Source organism: Anabrus simplex, chromosome 4, assembly GCF_040414725.1.
Source record: "Anabrus simplex isolate iqAnaSimp1 chromosome 4, ASM4041472v1, whole genome shotgun sequence".
In the NCBI taxonomy this organism is placed as follows: domain Eukaryota; kingdom Metazoa; phylum Arthropoda; class Insecta; order Orthoptera; family Tettigoniidae; genus Anabrus; species Anabrus simplex.
In genome coordinates this window covers 189158136-189182149 of record NC_090268.1, presented here as the reverse complement: position 1 = coordinate 189182149, position 24014 = coordinate 189158136, and the positions used below count along the sequence as shown (strand labels likewise).

General features: G+C 40.4%; 1 protein-coding gene across 3 annotated transcripts in view; it reads left to right on the top strand.

Annotated features, from left to right (window-relative positions):
* Nucleotides 1-24014, top strand: part of LOC136871749 (uncharacterized) — a 575821-nt gene that overhangs the window by 438214 nt on the left and 113593 nt on the right. For all 3 annotated transcript variants that reach the window (XM_067145298.2, XM_067145297.2, XM_067145296.2), the window contains exon 3: nucleotides 17937-18117. In XM_067145298.2, the coding sequence (XP_067001399.1) occupies nucleotides 17937-18117 (181 nt within the window). The remainder of the gene's footprint in view (nucleotides 1-17936; nucleotides 18118-24014) is intronic.

Sequence of the window (24014 nt, the reverse complement as noted above, 5' to 3'; positions counted from 1 at the left end):
TTTCAGGGTCAACTATTTCAAAATATTTATTCAGATTGGGAGATGGAAATTCCTACATCCCTTCGTCGTCACATGTTTTTCCGCTTTCATTCTTAACCATGCAGTACACGATTATGTAAATCTCGACCAGTAATCACAAGAAGCTGCGAGTAAATGAGCGAGTGCGCGTCGTATCACCCCGAGCGCGAGGACTAGGAGTACTAGAGCTCGCTCCAAAGTTGCCAAACACTCGATGCGATGTATATCAGGTATTAGAATGTAACGATTACAATTTTATTTCAAATTACATTTGCCGGGCTGAGTGGCTCAGATGTTTGAGGCGCTGGCCTTCTGACTCCAACTTGGCTGCTTCGATTCTGGCTCAGCCCGGTGATATGTGAAGGTGGTCAAATACGTCAGCCTCGTTGTTGGTAGATTTACTGGCACGCAAAAGAACTCTTGCGGGACTAAATTTCGGCACCTCGGCGTCTTCGGAAACCGTAAAAGCAGTTGGTGGCACGTAAAAACAATATTATTAAAAATTAAATTTTGTGAAAAGTAAGGATTACAATTAAAAATTACTTAAAAAGCAATCGTTCCAAGTAATTCGACTACTTTCATTCAATTACTTCCTTACTCTGGGGTCAAGTACCAGTAGTTATCGGTATGTGTGCGATTCAGAGGAAAGTTTTCTTCTAACTGCTCAGCTCCTCCCCGTCCGTATATTGAGACAGAGGCTGTTCCACTCGTCCAGGTAACTTTCCTAAATCGCGCGTACACTCACGGGCAGTTCCGGGACAGACAGTACCCTAATGTGTCTGATAAGTGATAACCTTTCCTCTGCAATAAAACTAAGCGAGGCATGGAATTTACCACTCTTTCTCTTTGTTACAAAGGATTCTTCTTCAGTAAGATAAACGTTAATAACAGTACATTGAAGGATTTAAGAAATATCTTCATCTTCTTCTTAATCTGTTGATCCTCCAGGGTTGGCTTTTCCCTCGGACTCAGCGCGGGATCCCACCTCTACCGCCTCAAGGACAGTGTCCTGGAGCGTGAGACACTGGGTCGGGGGATAAAACTGGGGAGGATGACCAGTACCTCGCCCAGGCGGCCTCACCTGCTATGCTGAACAGGGGCCTTGTGGGGGATGGGAAGATTGGAAGGGATAGACAAGGAAGAGGGAAGGAAGCGGCCGTGGCCTTAAGTTAGGTACCATTCCGGCATTTTGCCTGGAGGAGAAGTGGGAAACCACGGAAAACCACTTACAGGATGGCTGAGGTGGGAATCGAACACACCTCTACTCAGTTGACCTCCCGAGGCTGGGTGGACCCCGTTCCAGCCCTCGTACCGCTATTCAAATTTCGTGGCAGAGCCGGGAATCGAACCCGAGCCTCCGGGGGTGACAGCTAATCACACTAACCACTACACCACAGAGGCGGACTTTAAGAAATATAAAATCGTAAATAGTTCAGTCGTTATTCATCGTAGGATGAATTTATATTGCGTATAAGATCGGAATTGTTATTTTCTGAGCATGTTTTTACTTGCTCCTTATCGACCGGACCAGTGTTGCAGGAAATACTAAACCCACCCGTGGTCATGATCGTAAAGCCGTCGACACCGTGGTTAACCAGTTCGAGTCCCGATGATGGAACAAAAATTTTTACCATTAGAAAGTCGGCCGGCAGGGTGGGAGAGGTGATGGTATACAATTTATAATTACTAATTTGCGTTCCAAAAGCCTGGATTCAATTACAGACCTCTCCGCAATGTTCATATGGAGTGTGAGGGCATATGGCGTTGTAGATGGTAATACGTCCGTCGGATGAAGACGTTAAGCCTTGCTGTTATTCGACAGGAGTTGGCTGTGTGCCGACACTGGGTTTCATCCTCTCCCTGATTCATCATCTCACCCAGAAGCGCAGATTGCCCATGGGTGAACATGTCCTTGGGCATTCTCGGCACTAAAAGCCATACACTTTTAAAAACTGGGATACTTGTGAATTCACTTGTTAACCTCCTTCTAAACTATTTTGCCCAGCATAAATAAAATTATTTATACCCTAGACTGAACTGCCTTCTCCTCTGATCTACAGACCTTAATTAAATTCTCTTCAGCCTTCCTCTTGGATTGTATTTGCTTCTTATTCTGGTCCAAAAATATGTATTCTTAAATTTTAAATAGTCAGATTTTAAACTTTTAATTTTTAAATTCCGACCTAAGTACATACAATAATACTTGTATATTGACATACATATATCTTATGGCTGGGGGTCATCTGAAAGTAGCAGCTGTTGATGGAATGTCATGACCGACAGACATAATTTATGATCGTTTGATTTTTGCAAAGGACGTTGTATGGACGTTGTCTGTTGCCTTCCATTTTGGGCACTCAAAATATGTGTATATTTGAGCATGGGCATATTCCTCGACTACGCTTTAGTGGATTGAGAAAATGCACACTAGCCGAATTAATGTTATGAAGAAATGTTATGGAATGAATAATCCTGTTTAAAAGTGCGTGCGCAGTACTCTGGGGCGGGGATCTTAAAAAAAACAGTGTGTGGTGCAGTACAAATGTATTGTTTGTGAAACATGTCTAACAAGTGACGTAATTCCCAGTGCTGCTAGGAGTGGCAGGGAAGTCCGCGGTTAATTCCTGCCCAGTTTCTCAGTGTCTCAGAACACCTGCTACGACACAAACAATTGACAATGCCTTATGCATAGTGGGGGAATTTTCACATAGAAAACAAGCATAAATCTTAATTTTCTGGGGAGGAGTTGGTTTGGAGTGCGGTACATTCAGTTATCTTCCCAGTTGGCAGGTTCCATCCCGGCTTAGTGCAGTGGTATTTGTAGATGCTTCAATGCGCCAGCCGCGTGTCGGTACATATACCGGCAGGTAATGAACTCTTGCACGACAAAGGATTAGTAACATATTCGTAACACTACCCTTACGTCGGAGATCACCCAGAACAAATCGTGCTGCTGTCCTGCAGATCTTTTAGAGTTCACGTATCAAATAATCCTGGTTGTGGGTCCCATACCCTGGAACCGTACTCTAACTGCGGTCTTACCAGAGACTTGTATACACCCTCCCCTTTATGTGTCTACTACAACCTATTGCCCGTTTTTACCGGAGACTACCCGTTTTTTAAAACCTTCCCCCGACTCCTATTCAGTTTTGCTAGATCCCCCTGTTTTCCGTCTAACATCAAATTATTTAGTATATTTATCATTTTGATTAGGGCCTAATTTGATTGCTGTCAGTCACTACATCGGAATACAACTACCTACAGTCATCTAGCCTTCTAGTTAATCCTTCATATACATACAACTTCATTATGGACTGTTATGTCTTCCAGCGTTCAGTCTGCAAGCCTCTATTTGTAACTAGTTCTGCGGCTTCGTTTAGTTCTGTATCTCTTATCTTTAAACTGTTACAAACTGAGTCTAACCATCGTCGTAACCCCTGTGGGTGGGGGACGCAGACGACGAATACACCCACCGCATCCCCTGCCTATCGTAAGATGCGACTAAAAGGGGCACTATGGGGCTCTCAACTTGGGAGCGTGGGTTGGCGACCACGGGGCCCTTAGCTGAGTCCTGGCATTGCTTCCACTTACTTGTGCCAGGCGCCTCACTTTCATCAATCCTGTCTGTCCTCCCTTGGTCAACTCTTGTTCTTTTCCGACCCCAATGGTATTAGAGCATTCGAGGCCTAGGGCGTCTTTCATTTTCCCGCCCTTTGTGGCTCTTGCCTTTCTTCCTCCGTTACTTCATGTTTCGAAGTGACGGATCCTTCTTATTTTGTTTCTTACTCTCTCTCTCTCTCTCTCTTCACCCCTGTGGGTGGGGGACGCAGTTGAAGAATACACCGACGGTATCCTCTGCTTGTCGTAAGAGGGTACTAAAAGGGGCGACCAAGGGATGATCAAGTTAGAACCATGAGACTACTTGTAATCAGTACCACCACGCGGGGAACACCATGGGTTGTATTTACTTCCACATAACCCCACTATGTTAGGTACAAAATAGGTTTGTGATTAGTAGCAACATAGTGCGCTGTCGGCTTTTCCAGTCCCTGTGATTAGTACCCACTATATGAGTAACACCACGGGATAGTACGAGTCCCTGTGGTTAGTACACGTCTTATGTGATGAACACCATAGGTTTACGTTGTCTGTAAATTGTGCCACAATGTGCGAAACACCATAGGTCTGTGTTACATGTGCGAATTTCATTACCTGTGAGTAGTACCATGTGTGAAATAGCACGAGTCTACGCTACTTTCGATCAGTACCGCAACATGACAAATACCATGGTTCTGCTTTCCTAGCGATAAGTACCATTATGAGGGGCCGATGACTTGGATTTTGGACTCCTTTAGACTACAAGCATCATCGTTTCAGTATTAAGGTACAGAAGCAGTCCCTTGGTCAGTAATACTATTGTTCTACGTCAGTTTCTGTGAATGTCAGGTATTGCGGGTCGGATCCACTGATTGTTCTATATTCATGTCCATCCACTCATTCTTCGTCCTCACGTTTTCAGTTCTGGTCAAGCATCATCATCTAACAATCGTCGTCTCGGTCTCCCTCTACTCCTTTTACCCTCCATAACAGTCCATTACTAAGTTGCCTATCCTCTTCCACTCGCCTCACATGACCCCACCACCGAAGACGGGTAATGCGTACAGCTTCATCTATGGAGTTAATTCCTAATTTAACCTCTATCTCCGAATTCCGTGTACCCTCCTGCGATTGTTCCCACCTGTTTGTACCAGTAATCATTCTCGCTACTTTCATCCTGAGTCCACCCAGATTTCATTCCCGTAAAGCAAAGTTGGTCTGAAAACAGACCGGCGTAAAGGTAGTTTCGTCCGCGGCCTGACCACAGCGTGTATTTTAATTTATTTTATTTTGATAGATTTGAGTATATTTGCTATCATGTCTGCCCTGACAACACTGAAGGCGCCACTCAGTCTTGTTTGTATTTCACTGGTTAACTGTTGAAAACAGAGCAAGACTGGTAAGCAGTCGAAAAAAGAGGGTTTTTTTATGGGGTCTTAATATTATCATTGATGACTGTACTTCTTGATGAAGTAAGTGCTTTAAGAACTTACTACAAGATGAACTGTGCAACTTTAGTTGGGAGAAGCGTTGCAGGGAAATGGTAACAGTACACGTCCAGCATGGTTCATTGTGTTGAATTGTTAATGGTACAGCACTACTCTGCCATACCTGCACATAATCCAGCTGCGGAGAGAATATTTTCTAAGTTTCGGTGGACGAAATAAGCTCACAGTTGAAAATGCACTGTAAATTTTTTAATTGTCCTGTACAACATAAAAAATTTAACATGTGCTCAGGGTCTAAAATGGATTTTATAAAAAGAAAGCCCAAGCCAGTGAAACATTTGTGAATCAAACCGCTCGATATAACCCTTCCCCCCTCTTTTTATTTTTTTATTTTCAAATATGGTAACCCTACTACATCCCCTAAATACTGTGTTCTCATAACCACATGAAAGAGATCTGTAACCTTTCACCCACGGTATCCCTGCCTCTCGTAAAAGGGGCCCTAAAGTCTCAACTTGGGAACATGGGTTTGCGACCACGTGGCCCAGAGCTGAGACCTGGCATTGCTTCCATTTACTTGTCCCAGGCTCCTGACTTTCATCTACCCTGGCCGACCTCCCTTGGTCAACTTTCATTTGTCATTTCTGACCCCGACGGTATTAGACCACTCGAGGCTTAGGGAGGCTTTCATTTTCACGCCCTTCGTGGCCCTTGCCTTTCTTTGGCCGATATCTTCATTTTTCGAAATATCGGATCCCTTACTTCCCCCCCCTCTCTCTCTCTCTCTCTCTCTGAACCCTGTGGGTGGGGGACGCAGACGAATAATACATCCACGGAATCCCCTACCTGTCGTAAGGGGCGACGGAGGGATGATTAAATTAGAGCCATGAAACTACTTGTGATTAGTACCATCACGCAAGAAACACCATGGGTCGCCTTTACTTGCGAATAGTACCACTATGTTCGATACACAATAGGTTTGTGATTAGTAGCAACAGAGAGTGGTTCACTGTGGGTTTACAGCACCTGTGATTAGTACCTGTATGTGAGAAACACCACGGGTCTGGGGGTTGCCTGTGTAAGTACTCACTGTGTGAGGGAACACCACGGTAATACTGGTGCCCGTAATTTAATATGACAAACACAAAAAACGGAAGTTTATTTCAACTTTTATGTTCGTATACTTGCAAGTTAGTCCTATCATACCTCGGCCGTACCTTTTACCTTAGTTTTTTTACTCTCCACTGAAGCATTGGTGCTAGATGGTCAAGAGAAGGGAGCTTCAGACGACCGGAATAAATTAATTGTCCAGCTTGCTCTTAAGGGGAAATTATTAAAAGAAATAAGTACCATTGTTGCTAAAATGCATTCAACGATGCATTGTCCGACTCGTTGGCTGAACGGTCAGCGTACTGGCCTTCGGCTCAGAGGGTCCCGGGTCCGATTCCCGGCCGGGTCGGGGATTTTAACCTTAATTGGTTAATTCCTACAGCACGGGGGCTGGGTGTACGTGTTATCTTCATCACCATTTCATCCTCATCACGACGCGCAGGTCGCCTACGGAAGTCAAATAGAAAGACCTGCACCTGGCGAGCCGAACCCGTCCTGGGATATCCCGGCACTAAAAGCCATACGACATTAAGTATTAACGATCCATTTTATCGTCATATTCAAATATGAGGGTACGTGGAAGCATTCGAGACGAAAACAAAGAGAAAATTAATTATAAGGAATGAAAGGTACATGGTGCATTAAATTAGACGTCATCCTAAGTTAGGTGTACCAAAACTGCGCACACTCATATAACACAATCTGGGAAAGGTACTTTCTAGCCAGCCTATACGTCGTGTTTTGTGGAGAAATGGCTACCGTGGCCGAGTTCAACGCAAGAAGCCTTTCATTGGTGCAACAAACAGATTGAAGAGATTGACGTTCGCGAAGCCGAACGAGATGCAATTAGTCTCGCGCATCTGTGAGCTTGCATTCGGGAGATAGTGGGTTCGAACCCCACTGTCGGCACCCCTGAAGATGGTTTTCCGTGATTTCCCTTTTTCACACCAAGCAAATTCTCGGGTTGTACCTTAAGGCCACGGCCGCTTCCTTCCCACTCGTAGCCATTCACAATTCCATCGTCACCATAAGACCTATCTGTGTCTTTGTGACGTCAAATGGTCTGATGAGACAAAAATAAATCTTCAGTTCGGATGGAAACGGCACAGTTTCGAGAAAGCCTAACACAGCGTATTGTAAAGAAAATACTATCTCAAGAGTGAAACATGTAGATAGTTCAATTATGTTACAAGCCTGTATGTCCTCTCAATGAGTGCATTTCATTGAGATATAAAACTTTAAAGATAATGCTTCCCCCCCCCCCAAAGAAAAGGGACTTTCGCAATAATTACACGTTTCAACATAATTTACCTAAACATACTTCGGAACTTGTAAAAATGTGGCGTATTTGGAACCTTTTCCCATCAACTCAAAAATCCTCAGTCAGCGGATTTAAATCCAATTAAACAGTTATGGCCCATTTTGAAAAGGAGCGTCAGAAACCATTTACATATTCGTGTCGTTTATTGTTATAAAGGAGAATTCTATGCCTGTTTTCATGAAAACAGTTCAATTTTCTTTAACAAAGTACTGAGTGCAGTACCTGAAATACGTTGAACGTTTCCTGTGGAGGCCATCTCTGCTGAGTTATGCAACATTGCTGTCAAGTTGGCATTAAGTCAACAGAAAGTTGTTTAGAGAATCTTGCGGCACGTACAGGCTTAGCATTACAACGTAACTGTAGTGCCGCGTTGTTCCAACAACAGAGCGATATTTCAACCGAGGAATCCAACACGAAGCAAGCAAGAACGTGATTTTCAGTGTATATTCCCTCATTGTGCTCAACGAAATAAATATGTAGTAAGCTCTTGCCTCCCGAACTAGGCAGTACAGATCGATTTGCATTCTTCTTATTTTTTTGTTGCTATTTTGCTTTACGTTGCACCGACACAGAAAGGTCTTATGGTGACGATGGGATAGGAAATGCCTAGGTGGCCTTAAGGTACAGCCCCCAGCATTTGCCTGGTGTGAAAATGGGAAACCACGGAAAACCATCTTCAGGGCTGCCGACAGTGGGATTCGAACCCACTATCTCCCGGATGCAAGTTCACAGCTGCGCGCTCCTAACCGCATGGTCAACTCGCCCGGTATTCTTATTATTCATAACACCCTGTTTCTATAGTAGAAACGCCCTTTAATGGAAGAAGATAATACGATTGACTATTTCATTTTTTATTTATCTAATGCCTTAATTTGTTGCGAAGTTATTGCTCACGGCCCTTTCTTACACTTAACTACATAACTAACATAAACTTCAGAAACCAGAATAATAAAATATTGGCAAATCCTAAACACATTCATTCTTCCAGTCACATTGACATTCAAACTAGCTGGTTATATATTTAATAGGTAATCTCGAAAAAACGGCTTTAGAGGTTAAAGAGGTGTAATTCCTAACACTGACCGGAAGGGAATTCCATGGCCGTGAACCAGGCACTTGAAAGGAGCGGTTACATGTTGATGAACGATGCACAGGTATTGAGAGGGAAGAAGTCGATCATGTTTTATGTTCATGAGAGGAAGAGGGGAAATTAAACTTTCAGGAGAGATAATGGGGTTTTGATTCAATCAACAGACTAAATACAAATGTTGCAATGTGAAAATATCGTAGTTCATAGATTTTAACAAGGACAGTATTTTGTAATAGGGGGCGATATGAGCCGAAAATATAAACCTAATGCATGAATTCATTGCCCTCTGCAGTTTCAATGTTTGTTCCATGGTGGCATCTATTATTACAACATCGCAATTATGTCAAGTGTAAGTGAATAATGGTCTTGGACAGATTGTTGCTACGGAGTTGCAACCCTAGTTATTGACCACGGGACCTCTGGTGAAGCACTGTCAGACGCTCATCCTGTCTAAGTTTACCATATCTGGGTATGTTGTCATGGGATACAGTGTTTGTTTGCCAACACCTTAGTGTTCGGTATTACCAAACCAAGTCCCATGGCACTACAGCGCCGAAGGGTCATGGCCTACCAAGTGAGAGCTGCCTAGCCCGAAGGCCTGCAGATCACTAGGTACCGTGTGATCAGCACGACGAATCTTCTCGGCAGTTATTCTTGTTTTTATTTTAGACCGGGGCTGCTATCTCACCGTCGGATAGTTCCTCACTTGTAATCTCGTAGGCTGAGTGGATCTCAAACCACCCGCTGTGGATGGGGGACGCAGATGAAGAATACACCAACGGTATCCCCTGCCTGTCGTAAGAGGCGACTAAATGCGGCGACCAAGGAATGATTGAATAAGAACCATGGAACTACTTGTGATTAGTACCATTACGCGGGGAACACTATGGGTCGCCTTTACTTGCGAGTAGTACCACTCTGTTAATCACACAATAGGTTTGTGATCAGTAGCAGCAGATCACTGTGGGTTTACAGTACCTGTGATTAGTACCACAATATGCGGAGCATCACAGGCTTACGTTGCCCGTGATAAGTACCATTATGTGAGAAACACTACGGGTATAGGCGTTGTCTGTGATTAGTACCCACTATATGACGAACACCACGGGAATACCGGAGCCCGTGAAGAGTACACCTAGGTGTTCGGCCCCGCGGTGTAGGAGGCAACGCGTCCGCCTGTCACCCAGTGGCCCCAGGTTTGATTCCCGGCCGTGTCAGGGGTTTTTAATTGTAAATGATTAATAACCCTAGCCTGGGGACTGAGTGTTTGTGTCGTCCTTAACGTTCCTTTCCTCACATTCAACACTCTATACTTCCGCAATTCCAATTACACGCAGGTTCATATCATACGGTGCAAGTGGGGGCAAAAGATCTTTATAGGTCGACGCCCCGAACACATAGCATTTAAAAAGTACACCTAGGTGAGGAACACCATGGGTTTGCGTTGCGTATAAGTGGCGCAATTATGTGAGAAACACCAGATGTCTGAGTTACCTGTGCAACGTACAATACTTGTGATTAGTACCATAATGTGTGGAACACCGTGAGTCTACGCTACTTTTGATTAGTACCGCAACTTGAGAAATTCAATGGTTCAACTTTACTGGCGTTAAGTACTGTACCGGGAGGTACACCTCAACCCCGGACATTTAAATGAAGCGCCATGAATAATGCTATCTATCATATAAAAATTGAAACATCTAGTACAAGAAGTTGGAACGTTGATAAAAAAAATGTCACTACTAAATGATGGAGTAATGTTATTTTAAAGTTTACTAAACTGACTGGATTTCTTTGTTTTGCTTTGGTGTATCACTAGTTGTAACAACTATTTCAAGAAATATGGACTTTTCTCCATAGATATCTCTACGAAAGAACTGAGGTCATGCACTATGGTGCAAAGTGAAATAACTAAAAATTTAAAGAAGTTTTGTGTTTATAAGTTTTATGAACTGAATTGACTTTTATTTTTGGTACTTCAAGGTTTGCAACACTTCTTATTCATCTCGCCAACATGGGATTTTAACCAATCATAAATTTCCTGTATTTATTTTTCAGCCAATCATAGGCTTTTTGTAACTTTTTGTTTATCCAATAAACATGAGAGGATGTGTCCGGATTTAGTCCAGAGCCTTCTCGAAGCTTCCTCTCGAGGATAAAAGCTGACGCCTTTTCAAGTTACCTTGTCTTATTGATCGCCGAATTTCTGAGTGTGTGTTTTAAGAGGAGACGGGGGTCCTCAATCTCCGAAAGGCAGAACATCAGCCCAGGTAATGGCCACCAGTTTTCTATCTCTGTAGTTATCTCCGCAAGCTGAACTCGAGGGGAAGGTTCCAATCTTTAACTATGTAACCGTCAATTCCTAAAATGTAAACTTTCTTCTTTCTCATGTAAACTTTCATCTAAGTCCTAAAGGTGATTACGATTTTGTAACTGTTTTTCTCCTGTAAATCATAAATTAACTTGTCCTTCTAGTCACTTCAGTAGTGTGGGATTAGCCTCTGCATCATCGGGCTGCAAGCCCAAGTAGGGTTTCGACCTTGGTTTTCTAGGAGCGCAAGCATACGCCTCCATACATTTTTGAGTTTGGGCCAGTAATTTAATCCGTTCTTCGCGAAGGCCCAGTAGAATGGGTACTAGATACCCTGTGTAAACTAAAATTCAGGGACGCTCTTTTCAGTCTTGTAATAGTTAATGGGTGCCTTGAGTAGGCCGTAAGAGTTCGGGAGCGCTGTCTCCTTAGTAGAATATGTAGAGCATGTAAGCTCTTTGCGGTAATGTAATAGTTATTTGTGTGGTGTCTTTAGAAGGCCGTAAATTGTAACCGTTCGAGCTAAGTGCTCTTGAAAATTGTGTTTTGGGAGATATCTCTCCTTATCTGTCTAACTAAACGTAAAATTTGTGACGTTGGGACGTTGTAAATTAGGAGCTTGAAGCTCAAAATTGTAAATTGCCAATTCTTGGTTTCTCTATTTTTGTACCAACTATGTACCTGAATTTTTTTGTTGAAATTTAAGATCTGAAAATAAATATAGCCTTTATTTTAAAATTTTAAATTCATCTTTGACTGTCGACCCATTCCCACCAGCACCTTCTTTCACCCGATCCCCGAAAACACGGTAACAAGCACAATTATGAGGGGCCGTTGACCTGGATTTTGGACCCCTTTAGACAAGAAGCATCATCGATGCAGGATTATGTTTTGGAAGCATCCCCTTGGTCAGTAATACTATTGTCTTAAGATGGTTTATGGGAAGGCGGGGCATTGCGGGTCGGATCCACTGATTGTTTTAATCTCATAATCATGGTTCATCGTTGTCTTTTTTTAAATTCTAGTCAGTAGATTGATTTCTGAATTTGTTTAATTCCGGTATTGTGATTTGGATCTGCTGATTATTTTAAGCTCGTTTTCATCTATTCATTCTTTATCATCACGTTTTGAATTCTGGTCATGGGATGAATTTTGGACTATTAAAATTGTGATTACATTTCGTCTCATTTCGTACCATTAGGGACCGATGACCTAGATGCAAGGCCCCTTTAAACAAGTGTAATTATCATTCTCTTTCCTATCATACTTGTTAGGTACTTCATTTTACTGGCTTGAATTCTACTCTCCTCCCTACATGTCATTATCCAGTTCTCATTCATATCGGTCAATATGGGTGCATAATACATCTTCTCTTTACACTTCCTTATTCCAGACGAGGTCTTACACTCTGGTAGAATGCATTGCCCTGTTGCACCCTCTTGCAATGTCTAGCCTTGTATATTGCATTCATTCACTCGCTAGATATTTGAAACTGTCCACAATTTCAAGGCTTTCACCACCAATTTTCACAATATCTTTCCCTTGTCTTTCTCTTCTTGATATCACCATGGTCTTTCTTTCCTATGCGCTAATTTTATTACCATACTTTTCCATTTTCTTGTTCAGTGCATCAAGTTGTTCCTGTACTTTGCTGTTTGTTCCGCAATATCTCCAGTATCGTCTGCATATACGAATAACTTCATCTCCCTATTCCCACATGCTTCCTTTGTGTCTTTTACAATTTCGACTATAACCATTAGGAAAAAAAGGCGACAGCACACTCCCCTGTCTCACTCCTATTTCATTTCTCAACCATTCTGTCTTTCCAATCTGAGTCTGTACGCTCCTTACACAGTTTTCGCACATTGCACCACTTTTACAGTTTTTGTACCTAGTCTCTTTTTGACTATAGTTTTCCACTCATTTCTAGGATAGTGGTAGGCAATGAGTAATAAAAATCCTTGCCTGATTCCAGTCATTCGACCGGGTCAGCATTGGAGTGAATGAAGCCCCCATCTAGCGGCAAGGATAGGAATTGTGCCGGCTGCCGAAGCCTGTCGCTCTCCTCTGGGGCAATGATTAATGACAGATGAGATGAAATGAAATGATACTGGAGAGTGTTGCTGTAATGAAAGATGACGGGGGAAAACCCGGGTATCCGGAGAAAAAGCTGCCTTGCCTCCGCTTTGTCCAATACAAATCTCACATGCAGTGACCGGGATTTGAACCACGGAACCGAGCGGTGAAAGGCCGGCCTGAGTAACGGAGGCACCAATAGTGGGCAATAAAATACTAAGTGAAATTGAATCAAGCTTCTGTAAAGTTAAGGCACTGAGCTCGCAGTTGCGGTCAATGGTAGCCTGTAAGAAAATGGTGGGCTCTCGGTCAAAACTGCATTAAACCGGTGTTTTTTTTTTCAAACAGAGTTCGCTGTATAGGAGTGAAAGCCGGGTGAAAGTAGCGAGATTGATTGCTGGTAGAAACAGGTGGGAACAACGGCAGGAGGGTAATCTAAATAAGGTGCTAAATTAGGAACAAAATGTACGTATAAACCGGTTTCGTGATGTGATACGAGGCGAATCGTGCAGAATAGGATACCTGGACTTTGCCAGGGAGAGTAAGAGAAGTAGAGGGAGTTCAAGGCTGGTTTTGATGGTTATTCTTATTTTTCTTCTTCCGCGAATTTGTTTGCTTCAGCAATTAACCCAGTAACCACACTTTTGAATCCCCTTGAAATTTCGATTATCAAGCACCTACACTTGGCTATCAGAATAATAAGATTCCGGATAGTGAGTAATGTAGTTCGAGACCTTGTGTGATGATAAAAGTTCATCCGTTATTCTGCAGTTTTTCTAAATTTTGGGTTGCATTTCCGTTTGATTATCACTTAACCTTATAGTGATAAGTCATGTCCAATATGTGATGCTGCCTGGGATGACGATGTTCTTATACGGATAAAGCACATGCATCTAGGAAATCAATTAGTATTTCAACTTTTAGAACTATCGGAGTGTGAATAAGTCAAGAGGCACCCTTGTCGGTAGCTGAATGTTATTTCTAATTTAGATTTTGGAAGAGTTCCTTTCATTGAGTTCTGTATTTAGGACATTGTAAATTGAAAGTACCTATCGTTTGCTGATACAGACACGTATCTGTATCAGTTAGATGAAATCTAAATTTGTATTCAGGTGTTAGGGCAGGATTAAATCTTAGTTTGATAATGGTGGTGATGCGTCGTCTTGACTATGTGCCTGATAAGAACCAACGGTCTCGTTGAAGCTCAGGCTGTATTTGGTAGTACGCTTTGCCTTTCATTTTAGCAGATTCTTTCCAATGCACACACCATTTCTGTTTAATGCGTTTGGTATTGACTCAATCCTGTGGGGAATGGCTATCTGGTAGTTCAGTTCTGATCCTTTTGCTGCTTCTTCTGCCTTGATATTACCGTCGATGTTCGAATGACCAGGGATCCAGACGAGTTACGATTGTTTTGAGCAAGGTTATGCAATACTTTTCGAACATTCCATATATACCAAGAGTTTGGTTCGGCAGGGGTTTGTAAGCTTTGCAGGACACTTACGGAATCCGTATATATAATTGCGTATGAAATGTTGTGCTGTTATGTATAGTAGTGTTTGACGAATTGCGAAATGCTTCTGCCGTGAATTTTGAGATCAGCTGGTAGTGCGAATTTTTGGGAAATATTGTGTTGCGGTATGAGAAATGCTGCCCCTATTCCGTTGGATATTTTTGAACCGTCTATAAAACAGTTTATACAGTGATTATTTTGTCTAAAGTAGGCTTGTAGAGTTTTATTGACCATGAGGGATTATTTTTCAAATTGCCTGGTACTTTGTCGAAGGTTGTAGTGATAATGGTTGGTTAGGGTAATGATATAATGTATTGATAATAGTCCGGTCCCGCGGTGTAGGGGGCAACGTGTCCGCTTGTCACCTGGAGGCCCCGGGTTCGATTTCCGGCCGGGTCAGGGGTTTTTAATTGTAAATGATTAATATCCCTGGCCTGGGGACTGGGTGTTTGTGTCGTTCTTAACGTTTCCTCATATTCAACACTTCACACTTCCGCCATTTACAAAATACACGCAGGTTCCTCACATATATATGGTGCAAGTAGGAAGATCTTTTTTGGGTCGACGCCCCGAAGAAAAAGCATTTTTTAAGAAAAAAAATTGATAAGAATATGCCGGTAACGACTTTGTTTGTAGAACAATAGTACCAAATGTGGAATATGCTCCTAATATGGAATACCCCAATATATGTTACGTTAAACTTAGCATCGCTGCATGGAAGAGAGAAAAAGATTCATCGAATCACCAGTTCGTCATAAATGTGCACCGCCTCAGTAGACGAAAGACAACTGACTCAAAGATGAACATTTACCAATAGGCACAGTTAAAATTACATTCGAAACCCAAACCCTGTCTAAACAGAGATACTATTTATTCTAATATTGGAGGTACAGGTATACATCATTAATCCGATAATCTGTAAAAAATTGGCAAAGGTACGGACATAACCGTATCCAACTGTCATATTTTATCCCTTTGCATTAAGACGTTGCTCAGAAGCATAGAAAATCGTTCTGCGATATAACAAACAATAACACGTTTTATTTTGCCTTTTTCACCAATTTTGGATGATAGAGCAGTTTGAATAATTTTCGCATAATTTTAAACATTTTTTTTTTAAAATTAATGCATGCGTTCCTTGCTCGACTAATAAAAGTCCACAGTTGACGATATAAAAATATATCCATTTTTCTTACATATGGTCACATTTACTAAATCATAATAATTGGAGTTACTCTGTTGGTGGTATACATAAATGAATGAATGAATGAATAAAATAGCGCTTGTTGCTGATATGGCACTAATTGCCAAAGACATCTGTGATGCACAGATTGCTATACTGGAAGAGTAAGCAGCAAAAATAGGACTTAACATTTTGTATGGAAAACTAAATTTATGACGAAAATAAAAACTGCTCCATCTGAACTTACTGTTGATATGAATACAATTGCAAGCTTAAAGGAATTTACTTAAGAGAATGGAACACTGAAAATGACAATGAGAATAAACCAGTAGCTTAAAGAATTCAAAAAATTTAAAATGCTTTTCAACACACAAATAACGTTTTGTAACAAAGTGCTTGTCCTTGAACAGTAACATTCGTCATTACTTAAGTGATCAAACCTGAAGCTCTTCATCCTACAGAAACGCTCAATTTACGTCATGAAAAGGAACAATTAGAGATTAAAGAACGGAAAATCATGAGAAAAAATCTTAGGGCCCAGAGTTAAAAACGGAATACATTACCCCAAATTCAACTCGGAAATATATTTTAAAATGTCTAAGCTTACTGAGACAATGAGACTGCGATGAACTCAATTTTCAAACCATTTGGAAAGAATGAATAACGCCAGACTTGCTTATCGAATACACATACTTATGCAAGTCAAACAAACGTACGCGATCAAAATGGTATAACCAAGTAGAGAAGGACCTCACTGAATTAGTATCAACAAATCTGCCGGATACAAATATAATTGGGAAAATTGTTCACTCAAGGGGATTTGAGGAAGATCAGAAGAAACCCACACGGCGTACTTGGTCGGAGGAACGGAAATAACAACAGTCCATGAACTTGAACTATTGGGCAAGTAGGAAAGCTCAACAAATCTTGAATACGCGTGGTCCTAAGTGATCCATTCGCGCAGAAGAAGAAATGGCAGTTCTAGTTTAAGGTAAAGAGTAGCTTCTCCATCCATATTTCCTGAACGCCTTGATGTTCAGCAGAATTTCGTAAACGTTCGTCGGCTAATCATTACTAAAAGATTTTAAGTGATCTCTTAATACGATGAATATTACAATACACATGTTAATAAAGGGACAGCTGAGTGAAGTGTCCATTAACCAATTAGTCCTCTAGAATTCCTCAGTGTGATGATCCTTTCATTACTGCTGTTGGCTTGTTTTGACATTTTAAAATAACTTGTAGTCTTCTGAACAACCTAGTCAGTATAGCTGTGTATTTTTTTAAACTCCAGAAGAATCGAGTGTGCAGTGTATGCATTCGTTGTGATGCTACAGATTTAATGTATTCCTGTATTTCCTATATCTTCAAAACTTAAGTTACATAGTACATAGAAAGTTCTAACATTATGTACATCTTTTTTTTTACATCTTTTATATTTACTTCGCAATTTTGAAGTAAATTGTTTATATGTATTTCTATCCGTTCGTAGTCCATCTTCTCCAGATGGTTGTCCAGTTGTACTACCTCCTCTTAAAACAGTAATCACAATCACCTCCTGTGAATGGGAGGATGCAGATGAAGAATACACTCACGGTATCACTCGCCTTTAGTATGAGGAGACTAAAAGAAGCGACCAACTGATATTACTTGTGATTAGTACCATTACGTACGGAACATCATGGGTCGCCGTTACTGTATTAGAGACATATTCTTGATCTTTAGCTCTTCCAAAGAGAAAGCTTTCTTTTTGGTATATCTACTTATATTTATTATGATTATTATTTCTTGTTAATCACTATTGTTGTTGTTTTGAGAGCAAAAAATGAAAATAACAAATTATTTAGGAAATATATTCAAAATGTAAAACTTTTCAGTGATCATTTGTCCACTTACCTAGGCTCTGGCGCTTTCTCCCCTTGCACTACCCTTGTGCCCTTAATAATAATAATAATAATAATAATAATAATAATAATAATATAAAATATATCTTATGTAATAATATATATAATTATATAAAATATATATCTTATGTAATAATATATATAATATTATTATTATTATTATTATTATTATTATTATTATTATTATTATTATTATTATTATTATTATTACTGCGCTTTTTATAGATACCTAGTTCGATAACTTTTAATATGGAATTTGTCAGTCCTCAGTTACAATGCCTAACTGTGTTTTTTCTGTAATATCAATAGTATATTCGAAGAACAGATTCTTGTGAAGTGTAGTCAAATCACCTCTGTTTGTCCAGGACAATGGTACGGCGCCACCAAGCTCTCCCGGTGGCTGGAAGTGGGGCAGTTGGCGAATTCCCAGTGAATACTTGCCGCTGCTAGTAGGAACTGTGTGCGGAGGGGCGCTTCTCGTGCTTATCCTCGTGGCGGCGATCATCTGGCGGTGTTGTATCATGCCTCGCAGGGATAAAGCCTACTGTGAGTACCATTTTCTTCATACTCAGTTACAGATGTAAATTTATCGATCTGGAGGGAGTATATACGACTAAAATAAGGCTGAAAGATAAGAAAGATAAGAATACAGCAAAACACTACATAGTTTTAGTGATGAATATATGATAGATTTAGCGTTCGTTTACATTGCACGAGTAATTGGTGATGCGAGCGTGCACAAGTGTTTAGCATGTGCGTGAAGTCGTCATATTGTATGAAACACTGTCGCGAGTAAATGAATACATCGGACGACGAGAGTTTTGTAATGGTAAATAGTGTTCTGAAGCTTTTGGCAAGCCATTCAGTTGCCATATGAGAAGAATGGGTGAATGACTATTTTTACTGGTAGAAAATGTGGAGAAGAGACTACAGACGTATTTTTCCTGATCTACTCAAACAACCGGAAAGGTTCTTTAGGTATTTCCAAATGATGCCTTCGATTTTTATTACATCCTGCAAAAAATAACTCCATTGGTATTCAATTAAATAAAATTTTAGGATGTTATGTCTCCAGAAGAAAAGCTTATACTTTTACAAAAAAAAAATACCTACAGCCCTTTGAGTAAGCTGGTCTTCTAAATTGTTAATTGATAATTTTATTTAACTACCAAATATCTACCGTACAGTACACGTATTAAATTAGTATTATATACGTACAATTATAAGTGTGACTATACAAATTGAGAAACAGTATACAAAATCAAATTAAAAACAAAAAAACAAATACAGTATTTGAGTGCTTTAATGAGACGTATTATAGAAGTAAAGGCACTTCACAGCTTCAATCTTCGAGCAGCACGCTTGCGTCTAGAAACACATTTTGTTTAATTGAGTTGGTGCAACCACGACCACGCACTTACATCCACCGTGCGCACAGTGTTAGTTTACATAGGATGCACGCTTGCACAAGTAACTGGTTATGCGAGCGTGCACAAGTGGCTTGCATGCGCGTGAAGTGGTTACACTGGATGTTACAAATGCCATGTTTACCATTGTCGTGTAACATCAAATATTTTCACTTGTAAGATGCTTCTGTTTTTAACCTGCGCTCTTGTAAAGGATCAGGAATAAAGTTACATTAAATATTTATAAAACTAATGCATAACATTTACCTTAGGTCATGACATATCTGCACAGTTAAACTCAACAGGAAAATAATAAAATGTGAACTTACTTGGCAGTCCACATTCAGTCGCTGTTTCAAGCCACATTTTCTTAATATAGTTTGTTACTGTGTTTTTAAAATCCTTAGCATCCAAAATTGCGAGTTTTTCGTATACGATGACAATCGACATTTCAACATCCATTGTTAGGATGTTGAAAAAAGTTTCAGAAAGATAAAAGCACTTCGCAGCTTCAATCGACGTGCAGCACGCTTGCGTCTAGAAACAAATTATCTTGTGGTGCAAGCACGAGCACGCGCGCGCATCAAACGTACACAGAGTAACCACCCGCCAGCGAGATTCCACCTGTTTACGTCTTGATCAGATTATTTTGTTTCTTGGTGCAAGCTTGCGCAAGTTCGCACCACCAGTTTACTCGCGCAAGCGTGCATCTTATGTAAAGAAGCCCTTAGCTTAGAGAGAGAGAGAGAGAGAGAGAGAGAGAGAGAGAGAGAGAAAGATTAATTGGGCGGAGGGGGGAGGAGCGTTTCTAAAACACCGTTCATTGAAAATGAAGCAATGAACTGAAAATAGTGACAGTTTACATCAAAATAAGAAACTATTACAAAATATTTCAAACAAACAACTTCCATAATTTGAAAACAAAATGTTTGAAACATGTTTGTAAAAGTAATTCTTTAAAAGGGTAAAGGGCATACAGTTTTAATCTTGCTTGCCCATTTTATGTTTTATTCTCCACTAGAGGAGTTCACCATTACTTCGTAAGGTAACTTTTCTTAGAACAGAGTAGAAAAATAATATCACGATTCTTGCATTTTTTTTCTGGGTTAACTTAGGACCGAACAAGTGTCTCCACGGTTTGGGTCACTCAAAATATCACTTTGCATTTGGGAGATACTGGGTTCGATCCCTGAAGATGGTTTTCCGTGTTTTCCCATTTTCACACCGAGCTTCCTTCCCACCCCCAGCACTTTCCTATTCAATAATCGCCATAAGGCCTATCTGTGTCGGTACGACGTAAAGCAAATTGAAAAAAATAATTATAACCTGAGGTCTTCCCTTCATATGCTGGACATAGAGGAAATTGTACGTTTTTGAACTCCAGGCAGGTTAAGATAAAATGTTTGTCTCAACCAACAATCAATGAACTCTTTGAACTTAATACTATGCTTGTATATGAAGGCTGGAGGAAAGTCCTTTTAGCGCAGAATATACACCTTTCTGAAAGGATTTTGAATTCACAGCAAGCCCATTTCTCACAAGAAGTGGAGAAAGGGGCCTTATGGCAATAGTGATTCATTCGTTATACACACTCTTTGCCAATAGACTTGAGTAGTTTCATTACGTTTGGCGATCAACGTGTGTTAGCTTCCTTATGATATGATTTAAACTCCTCATAAAAGCATGAACGTGCACTTCTTTATCGGCAAAATGTACATAAACCTCCATAAAATATCCATACGAGATACTTGTGCAATGATGTGCTCATTCATTATGTATTCGGGGACTTAACACTTTATTCTACTCTTTGTTTAGTTTTTCTTCGGAGCAGTGTACATAGGACTGTGTCCATGTAACAGCTCAACACTCAATTATTTTGCTGCTTAAAAGACCAGACATCAACATTTCAACCTCATATCAGCAGAGAAATCGCCATATGCAATGTTGATTTTAGTAAGTAAATAAATATATAAATTAATTCGTGAGACATCAGCCGTAAAGAGCCTTCGCCTGCCAATACAACTACAAGTGGCCTGCAAGTACTTGAGAGCCTTGTGCTCAGCCTCGTGCTTGGCTTTCTCGACAATAGATTCGTTACTTCCTGTATCAGAAAGCTGCTCTCCAGAGTTAAAATCGTTGGGCAGGCCGCGAATTGAATCCGGTGCTTTCGAGTACAGAAGAGGCACAGTACCCCTACGTACGAGATGGATAAAACAAATTCGGAGCTTCCTTTTTAATAATAATAATAATAATAATAATAATAATAATAATAATAATAAAACAACTAAGGAATGCCAATATAGTTTCCGATCACTGTCTATCCAAAATCAAACTCAAAATCAGAGAAACACCAGAAAAATACACTTGAAAAAGATAAACCGATTTGATACTGAAAAACTAGATAGATGGATAAAATCCTTTATTTTCTGTGGCGAAGTTAGGGCTCTTGGCCCTTTCTTACACTTAACCACAACTATGCAGATGTCCTGAATTTGCTAAGAAACTAGAATGCCTGAATCCCCAGAACTGGGGAGAGCTATAACAGGACTTGGTTACAACCGCAAAGTAAAGGAAACGGATGAATATGTTTCAGTGGTAAAACAAGCACAATTCGCCTGGCAAAAATGGAATTCGGAAAAGAACCAAGATAACTGGAAAAAATCAGTGAACGGGACACAATGCGCAGCAAAATCTATTCGCAATATAAAGCTTACCTATAACAGGAATCAACTAACACAGACTGAACAAGACTTCCAGAGAAACACACGGGACCTTTCCAGAACCTTCAAACGCAATATAAACAAGTATAATCCAAGTTTACAGGTCAAAAACTCGGATGGGAAACTAGCTTACAGTAACAAAGAAAATTGCCAGATTCTAGCGAAGTACTTTGACTCTCTTCTCAATTTTAAAAATTCCAATATCCGCTTTATCACTTGAAGATAACACACGTCCATCCAGATTTATCGCCTCCAACGAAAGAAGAAATAAGATTACAGCAGTCCCTCAAGAACAACAAGGCACCACGGGAGAACTCGATAACTGCTGAATTGTGGAAGTATGCTGGTGACAATATGATGTATAAATTGACTGATTGACATCGAGATTTGGGAAACTGAGAAACTTCCACATGACTGGACTTCTGCTCTGATTCACCCCCTCAACACAGCGGACAAAACGGATGTTAACAATTACCGTGACATTTCCCTCCTATTGGTATCTTACAAAATTCTCTCAAGAGCTCTGGAGATTAGGGCAGAACAGTAACGTGATCCACAACTGGGAGAGTACCAAGGAGGGTTTAGAAAAGAGCGCTCATGTGCCGAGCCAATTATGAATCTGTAATCTATCCTCTCATATCTGAAACTAAGGAACAAGATATTTTTGGTGACCCTCGTCGACTTTAAGAAGACCTATGACCCGATGGATGGAATCACTCTTATTCAAGTCCTAAAGGAATTTGGCTTGGATTACAAAACCAGGGCAATAATCGAACGGACCCTAGCTGAAACAACATCCAGAAGATAAGTTTCATACGCTTTCAAGGTAAAGACTGGAGTTAGGCAGGGAGATGAACTCTCGTCCCTGCTATTAAATTGGGTCCTTGAAAAAGTCATCCGTGAGTTGCGCAAAGAAATGAACAAAACTGGGCTCCAAAATGGAGATAGGGTTACAAGAACATCAATCTTTTAATGTATTGCCTAGCTTTTGCAGATGATAAAGCAGTTTTCTCTGATACTATAGACATGACTAGAAAGAAAATTAACCACCTCAAGGTACAGGCGGAAGCAGTCCTCCAGATCTCTTTGGGGAAGACAGCACCAAATGAGCTAAAAGTAAACCAGGGGGAAATGAAAGGGACAGATAAGTTTAAATATCTTGGTGAGTGAATAGAATGAAAAAGGAACTGGAAATGGCTTATCAATTGACCAAAGACGTTTACAAAAAAATGTCCATATCCTTGAACGCAAAACTCAGATATTGCCCTGTCATAAAACCAGAGGTTTTGTATGGAGCGGAATGCTTTGCTATGAACAAGAAAGGCCTGATAGACAAATTGGAAATTAGAGACAGCTCGGGACATTTGACTTAGAGAGTTACAATAATTGAAAATCTTCCACCTTTTTGATACTTTTTATTTGCTTTTTAGCAAATTATTAATTATAAACAGTACATGTTTCGTTCTCACTTGAGAACATCTTCAGCTGTTGTTAAGGTTAGGTGAATCGCTAAATTTCTGAATACATTATTTTCAGGTACATTGTTCCTCTTAAAGACTATTTGAATATAAATTTAAAATGATGTTAAAACAATGTGAGGGTTAGTGGGTAGTGCTTAAAAACTATATCTATTCATTAGAATAGTTGTTAAAAGTTTCAACTCTGTTACACTAAAAATATCTATTTGTCTTCCAGTTAAAAGGTTTCTTGAAAAATGAATGGCTTCTTGACACTGTTCTAATTACTGCTGAATGCTCATTTCATTCACTCCTTTAAGGAAAATACTTCACCCAATTAAAGACAAAGACGTAGGCATAACCATGAGCTGTCCATACGACTTCTAATTTCATGCGGATAAGAATTGCGTTTTATGGCCACTTGCTAAGAATGAAACAAGCACGATTATTGAACCAGATCTTTACCTATTTTAAAGATAAGAAGACCCGACGAACTTGGTTCAAGGAGGTGGAAAGGGATCTACAAGAGATGGGGTATCACTTACGAAGATAAACAAGAACGCAACCCGCTCAGGAGGAAACTAAAAGACCACAGAGGTTTTCTAGAAAGGGTAAAGTTCAAGACGAGAAAGACGTAGGTGGAGGAAAGGAAAGATCAACACCGGCAACGAATGAAGGAGCACTGGGCAAAGATCTAAGCCCTGAGAAGAAATAACGTGGTCCCTAGTAGGCCGATACGAACTAAGAAGAAACGCCAGTAAAACTACCGAGCATGTAGTGATGCAGTTGTCATACACACACTTTGCCAATGAACTTGCATAGTTTTATTACGTTGTAACATCCACGGTATCCCCTGCTAT